The sequence below is a fragment of the Electrophorus electricus genome, chromosome 12 (genome assembly GCF_013358815.1).
Source record: "Electrophorus electricus isolate fEleEle1 chromosome 12, fEleEle1.pri, whole genome shotgun sequence".
NCBI classification, from domain to species: domain Eukaryota; kingdom Metazoa; phylum Chordata; class Actinopteri; order Gymnotiformes; family Gymnotidae; genus Electrophorus; species Electrophorus electricus.
In genome coordinates, this window is record NC_049546.1 from 115001 (window position 1) to 122828 (window position 7828).

At 47.5% G+C, this 7828-nt stretch overlaps 1 protein-coding gene across 2 annotated transcripts in view; it reads right to left on the reverse strand.

Moving 5' to 3' along the window:
* flnca (filamin C, gamma a (actin binding protein 280)) overlaps positions 1-7305 on the reverse strand; it is a 26246-nt gene extending 18941 nt beyond the window's left edge. The window contains exons 1-10 of one of the 2 annotated variants that reach the window (XM_035532378.1): positions 7071-7305; positions 6541-6946; positions 4960-5208; positions 3094-3191; positions 2411-2561; positions 2102-2220; positions 1436-1513; positions 1162-1324; positions 875-1075; positions 688-777 (exon numbers count right to left, since the gene is read on the reverse strand). In XM_035532378.1, coding sequence (XP_035388271.1) covers positions 688-777; positions 875-1075; positions 1162-1324; positions 1436-1513; positions 2102-2220; positions 2411-2561; positions 3094-3191; positions 4960-5208; positions 6541-6916 — 1525 coding nt within the window. In that variant the 5' untranslated portion in view covers positions 6917-6946; positions 7071-7305. The remainder of the gene's footprint in view (positions 1-687; positions 778-874; positions 1076-1161; positions 1325-1435; positions 1514-2101; positions 2221-2410; positions 2562-3093; positions 3192-4959; positions 5209-6540; positions 6947-7070) is intronic. The other variant, XM_035532379.1, reaches the window with a different exon arrangement.
* Between the last annotated feature and the right edge of the window lie 523 nt (positions 7306-7828).

Consider the following 7828-nt stretch of genomic DNA (forward strand, 5'->3'; position numbering starts at 1 on the left):
ACTCTCTCTATCTGTCTCTCTCCATCCCTTCCACACCAACATATTCTCACACTTTCTCTATTGACTCTCTCTACCTATCTCTTTCTGTCTGTCTCTCTCTCTGTTTCTGTCTCTTTCTCTCTTAGATGCAATAGGCACTATCAAGCAGAGCTAGGGGTGCACGCACAGAGCAGGTCACAAGTCAGAGTGCTCAGGCACAGAGCAGGTCACAGATCAGCGTTCTCAGGCACGGAGCAGGTCACAGATCAGCATTCTCAGGCACGGAGCAGGTCACAGATCTGAGTGCGTGGGCACAGAGCAGGTCACAGATCAGAGTGCTCGGGCACAGAGCAGGTCACAGATCAGAGTGCTCAGGCACAGAGCAGGTCACAGATCAGAGTGCTCAGGCACAGAGCAGGTCACAGATCAGTTTTCTCAGGCACGGAGCAGGTCACAGATCAGAGTGCGTGGGCACAGAGGAGGTCACAGATCAGTGTTCTCAGGCACGGAGCAGGTCACAGATCAGAGTGCTCGGGCACAGAGCAGGTCACAGTTCAGACTGCTCAGGCACGGCAAGAACCGCACCAAGCAGAGAAAGCCATAGCGAACAGAATGAGATAGGCGCAATATGAAGGGCAGGCCATGTTGCACAAAGAAGAGGAGGCGCTAGGCACAAGCCTTGTGTGATTGGGTGGTCCGTAGGTGCACCTTTAGGTTTGGGGAGGGGTTTCCCTGCAGGAGGGGTGCGCACTGACTGTGGGAGAATCTGCACTGCTGGAGAAGCAGAACTTACAGGAGCTACAACAACAAACAGGACAAGAGTGTTTCCATTTGTTAACTTGGAGATGTTGGGAGAGCAGTGGGGGAAGGTTGGAGCAGTGAAGAACACACTCACCCTCAGAGACCTGCACCTTGTATGGGCTCTTGGGAATGGGCTGTCCAGCGAAGGACACGTGGACAGTGTGGGAGCCTTCCAGCACAGGTTTGTAGGTGCAGCGGAAAACGCTGTCACCCTTGTTCTCCAGAAGAACCTCCACAGTGTCTTTCTTCCCATGAGGATCCACTATGACCACGCTGACGTCACCAGTTCCTGCTCCTGTAGGAGCACAGAGAGTAGCATCAGATACACTTCAAACTGAGAAATCACCTGCAGTGTACACTCTAACAAACACACACACTCACCTGCAGTGTAGATGTCAAAGTAGGTGGGTTTATTGGTCATATTGCCGGTGGGCTCCAGCCCTGGACCTCTCGCCTGCACTTTGCTGGCGTCTCCGAGAGCCTTATCAACATTTACCAGGAAGGGGCTTTTATTTATGTCCTGCCCTGCAAACAGCACCTTCACCTTGGGAAGAGGAGAGGGCAGAGAGCCATCTGAACACCAGACAAATACATTCTCGCCCAGCTATTATGTGACGTAACTGTGATAAAGTCTCCACGTGAATCTACTGGGTACCTTATGCTGGCCAGCCACCTTTGGCACATAGCTGACTGAGTATGTTCTCTTCTTGTCATTATTGGCAACAACTTTAGCCTAGAAAGATAGCACAGAATACCGTTAAACAGAAGCTCTGTAAATGTGTTTTGTGTGATGGATTATGTTAGCATTGTTACTCGTCAGCTCCGACACTCTCAGCGTCAGACGTGTCATCACTATCTGTCAGCACTGTCACTCACACTCAGAATGCTCATATCCTTTGAATACTCTGCTTACTGGAACAATTTTTGAAAGAAATTTGATTTTCCCAATAAATAGGTTCACAGTCCTGAATTAAAGTCAGAAATAATCGCAAAAGATCCCAAAGACATGATCATGCCTGCTTTTGTTGTTTGTAATGTTTACAGGCAGTTTATGAATGTTGCTATGAATATTTATTTCAGCTGTTTGATTCATACTCAGCATGGAATTTAGATGGTTTTCTCATTAATCAGCACAATACTGAATATCATCACAAGGTTGGTACTAGGGTGGTTGCTAAGGTTGGTATTCGAGTTGGTTCTAGGGTTGATACTAGGGTTGGGACTGGGTTTGGGACTAAGGTTGGGACTAAGGTTGGGACTGGGGTTGGGACTGGGGTTGGGACAAAGGTTGATTGGGTATGAGCTGTCCACCATCACACACCTCTTCAGTGTGGCCTTCAGGATCCTCCACATACACGATGACCTCACCAAGCCCCGCCTCCAGCGTCTCCACAGTAAATTTAGCTGGTTTTAGCACCATATTACCCTGAGGCTCAATTCCTGTGTTCATAAATTTTAAAATTAAAACATTCAACCATTACTGTAAAAAAGTGAAATACATTTAGTTTAGTGTAGTAAAATATATTTAAATATGTTGTATGAATAGCAGAGTGACACTGTGTGTTTACTGCAGGTTCGGGTTTCTGTAGCCAGTCTGAGCTGGCTCTGCAGCTGATCAAGCTCTGCCCACCTGGCCCATACGCCTTGGCCTTTTGGGGGTACAGCTGTTTGGGTTTGAGGGGGGCACCAGGCTTCAGCTTGGCCTTCGGGAACTGGGAGAGATATGTCATCACAGAATGCTCGTCCACATCTGGGTCCACAATCTCCTCAGGGGCAATCACCTGGAGGGCACAGGTCAAAGAGCAGGTCAGAGACCAGGGTCTAATACTAAGGTTAGGGTTTGGATCAGGGAGTGCAGTCTTCATTGTCTTCATTGTGTGTGTTTGTGCATGTTTGTGTGCATGTATTTTCTGCAGTAAGCATGTGTGTGTGCATGAGTTTGTATGTGTGTGTGTGTGTGTGTGTGTGTGTGTGTGTGTTTGCATGTGTGTGTGTGTTTGTGTGCGTGTGCGTTTGCATATGTGTGTGTGTGTGTGTGTGTGTGTGCGTTTGCATGTGTGTGTGTGTTTGCGTGTGCGTGTACAAGTGTGAATGTGCGTGTGTGTGTTTGCATGTGTGTATGAGTGTGTGTGTGTGTGTGTGTGTGTGTGTGCATGTGTGTGTTTGCGTGTGTGTGTACGAGTGTGTGTGTGTGTGTGTTTGCATGTGTGTGCGTGTGTGTGTGTTTGCATGTGTGTGTGTGTGTGTGTTTGTGTGTGTGTGCGTTTGCATATGTGTGTATGTGCGTGTGTGTGTGTATGTGTGTGTGCTCACCTGTGGTACCCCGAGCCAGTCATCAGCCTGCTGCATGGCTTCACGAGCATTCCGCACTGGCTGGTTCGGATCCCACATCTCCCAGTCTGGACAAAGACCTGCAGACACCCGACCAGAGACAGTCACAGACCAACACATACAACACAGCAGCAAGTTTTAGGGTTAAGACTAGGGATTAAGGTCAGGGGTTAGGTGTAGGGTTAAGGGTTAGGTCTAGGGTAGGGGTTAGGTGTGGGGTTAGGGGTTACGTCTAGGGTTAGGGATTAGGGTTGGGGTTGAGGTTAGAGTTAGGAGCTAGGTCTAGGTTTGGGGTTAGGGGGTAGGTCTAGGGTTGAGGTTGGGGGTTAGGGGTTGGGTCTAGTATTGGGGTTAAGGGATAGGGGTTAGGTCTAGGGTTGGGGTTAGAGTTAGAAGTTAGGTCTAGGGTTGGGGTTAGGGGATAGGGGTTAGGTCTAGGGTTGGGGTTAGAGTTAGGAGTTAGGTCTAGGGTAGAGGTTGGGATTAAGGGTTGGGGTTGGGTCTAGTGTTGGGGTTAGGAGATAGGGGTTAGGTCTAGGGTTGGTTTGAGAGTTAGGAGTTAGGTCTAGGGTTGGGGTTTGGGGTTAGGTCTAGAGTTGGGGTTAGGGGTTAGGTCTAGTGTTGTGGTTTGTTCCTGTTCCTTCCGGAATGCAACAGCCTTTCAGTGCTGACTTTACATTGTACAGACTGAGATCAGACCACAGCACCAGACTATTCTGAATCAGAGTAGCTAATCACACCTTGATCTCTATGACACGCATGGTCTGGCACACGACTGTTTGTGATTTAGTTGCGTTGTCACCAGTGGGCTGTGAGCACAAATGCAGCCATCTGCTTTGGAATCCTCACTGATAAGACACATGATTCCTTTTTCAAACAGACGATTCCTTTTTAAGGCGGTGAGTGGTGTGGGTTGCTGGACTGGCTGGAACTGAAGGGTTGTGAGCTGGAACTGAACAGTGGAGGAGATGAGCAGTGTGTTCTCTGCACAGCCGTGTATGGTCACAGCGATGAGGCCTGAGACAGAGCTGCTTAATATCACACACGCTGCAGTAAACACAGAGCACCACCTCCTCCAACACCACAACCCCCACACTAACCCCTCCACAACCACTAACACAACCCCACTCTTCTTCCAACAAAACAGGGGAAAGGGTCACACTGAAGTACATTCCACATGGGCGGAGGAGAACTCATACTTTTCACATGACACAATAACTTACACTTACACTTTATTATTTATATTAAAAGGAAAACATAATCCTCAAAAGCTATTTGTCAAATGAGATTTTAATTACAGCTTTTAGTCCTATGAGTTCCCAAAGGTCACCACACATATCTGTGAATGACTGTGTTGTAGTTTGTGAAGTCTGTATCTAATTTGGACACTAAAGGGTTTAGTTATAAAAAGCTTTGCTCAGGGGCTTGAGCCTAGTGTGAGACCATGACAGCAATGTCTACACAGGAGCCTGAGATAACAAAAAGCCCACTGAGATACAGCAGACCTAATGCAGCAGCTGCTGAACATAGCTTAGCAACTGGCGTTATTCCCCACCCTGCAGCTCCAACACCCCGAACCCTCTCCAAATGTCTCTCCTGGAGCACTTTATTTTTCTGTTGGTTTTATGACTAATGTAAGCAACAGCAAAGGCCTACACTTTTTTTAAACTAAACCAGGTTGACTAAACCATTTTAACTAAACCCCCTCAATGTCTGAAAACAACAAAGGGATATAGGTTACTAACTTTAACTAAACCAGCTTAACTAAACTCCTCACTGACTCAAACCACTCCTATCCAGCCCAACTGAGGATAAGTGTGGTTTGCATGCTTTTCCTGGAGCACCCACCGGGGGCACAGTTGTCCACCAGGGCACCCAGTGCCTTGCCATCTCTCCAGTCACGGTTGAAGTTGTTGATGGGCAGCTGGGGAACCTTGTTCTGGATCCAGCCCAGCAGACGCTGTTTAGGAGTGAGCTTCTTCTTCTCTTCATCATCCTCATCCTCCCACATGGGCATGGAGATAGAGTAGTGCAGGATGAGAGTCCAGATCAGACCCAGGATCAGCTTCAGGTTGCCATCCACAATGGCCTTGCTGTCTGTGGAGCAGAAAAGCTGTTAAAACAGCCTGACAGGAGGAAACCAACAACAACACCAGCAGAGTAAAGGGCTAAGATGACTCCAGCAGGGAAAGAACTCCTAACATCCACTGACAATTCCTCCATCTCTGTTCCTGTCCCTCACAAACACGCTGCAACCTTCCCAGACCAGGAGAGCTCTGCGCAGCTCGTAGGAGGGTCTATTGGTGGAACGGATGAGGGTGAGGCTCCAGGCCGCATGTAGGTGCCCAGCGTCAAGACACCGCACCCTTTACGCCGAGACTCTCAAACGAACAGTCCCACTCGAAATATCTCTGCCTGGCTCTGAGAAACATCACACAGAACTGTTTCACTTACATAGCTTTCAGCATATTAATAACCAGAATGTTTTCCTTTAGCTTTTGAAAAGCCATATTTTCTATCTGAAAGGTTGTATGATGTTGATCAGCCTTCGTAAGGATTAAATGAGCCTGGGAGTGACTCTGTTTGATAAACTTGCCAACATACAACTCACACACAATCACTCACACACTAACAGATTAACATGTACATGATACAATACACTGACAAACTGACACCATACACACACATCATGTACATGATACACAGAAACACAACACACACATTATCATGAAGGTGTTTGCATCTGTGATTAGCTGGTATGGAAATTAATTGTTCCAACAAACTAAAATGGCAGATAACTCAAACTTGTCCCTCTAGAAGGGACTCAACACGTTGCTGACCTCATGTCCCCTCCACACAACTACGAGTCTGACCTTCAGGGTCTTAGACCTTTACACATGCATACACAGGCTAATTTAAGATATGCTGGGAGATATTTTCACACCCATGACTCACCCATTAATATACGGCATGTGCCAGTCAAAAGTGATAAAGACTTAGCGTGTACCCTCCAGCAGAGGTGCACTATCCCTGCTGGCCTCTTCATTCACCGCTTCCACGGACAGGATATAACACTTCTGGATCTACCATGTCACATCATACTTGCCTTCCAGTCCACCACCAGTTGCTGTGTCCTATGTGTACATATGTGTGCTACATTACACTGAATCATGGCTACACAGAGCAGGACCTGGGGAACTGACACCTCATTACAGCTGAAATCTCAAAGAAAGGTGTGTGTGTGTGTGTGTGTGTGTGTGTGTGTGTGTGTGTGTGTGTGTGTGTGTGTGTGTGTTCGGGGGGGGGGGGGGGCTACAAAGAGGATGGAATAGGGCATTTCTTTTTAGCATAAGTCCCATTAAAATTCAAACTCATCCGCCCTCTCTGGCTGTAATTTAATGTAATTCAGTCTGTATAAAGAGAACTTACCTATTGATACCAGTTTGATTCGCTCCCTGTCAAGAAATTCCAAAGCCACTGACACATTTTCTAGTTTCATCTGTCTGAAGTTAGGTCTGACGTGATGCTTTCTGTACATTTTCTTTTGACTCAGAACTTCCAGCAGCGCTATGAGCTTTAGACCGTCGCCGAGGTCTTTCTGGAGATCACTGACGTTCTTGTTGACGCATTTGAGGTGCTCGTTGCACCATCTAGTAAACGTGTTTTGCTGGATCTTCTTCCAAGGCGCGTCCTCAGCGAGGTCTTTCTCCGTAGCCGGCATTTCGTCCTCTTCGCCTTCCGCGAGGTCGGTGCCCTGGTAGTACGGCGGCGGCAGCTGATCTTCCACGTGCGTGTTGTGGCTCATCTTTTCGGTTCCCTCGTTTCTTTTATACCTCTGTGTTATGGGTGTGTGAAATGTGCTTCACGTTAGTTTTGCAGAATAGTGTGAGAGGCATACACGTAGTTAAAACGTTCAAAACTTTCTTGGGGTTAAAAAATAGAAAGACTTTCGAACTTACTTGTTAAGAGCACGCTTCTGTCACGACAGTGATTAATGAAATAATCCGCTTTACTGGTACAAGGTACCTAGTCCGAGTTTTTTAATTGGCGGCCTCTTGTCAAATGTATTCGGTCCGTCCTAATGGGCGTGCGCAGAAGAATTTCACCTTTGGATAAATGAAGCTTTGCGCCAGTAAGACACACAGCGTCGTGTGACTCTCCACCCTGGAGGAACTGGAAATGAGGGCAGTGGAGCCACTGCGTGGGTTTATAAATCTTGGGGCCCCCGGGCCACGTCAGATGTGAGGAACGCCGCTGTCATGTCGCGCACATGAGCGATGAACGCCTCACACCCTGAAGGATAGCGGACACGCTGCGGATTGGTCGACGCAGAGCTACGAGGCTGTGATTGGCTGGAGCACATATCTCGCAACAGTTGCGACAATGAACTTTATTTTTACGCTTTCCGAAACGGGCAGAGGGCCGCGCGCTGACCCGCGCATCAGGCTGAGCACGCGGCCCTGAAAAGAAAGTGACGTATGGTAGCGGGAATCGCTCTAACGATCTAATATTAATCCTTTAAACATATCCAGGGAGTTGGATCAACTTTACAGACCTCTAATGAATTGGGTAACATCGATTTTTCCACAGTGTAGAAAGAGTTGCAGTCGTCATACCTCTTATATCAAACCTACAACCTGTGCACAAGAAGTGGAAGAAATATTTCATTTAGTGTGCACTAGAGAGTAAATGTGGGTTTTAACTTTAGATTTAGACA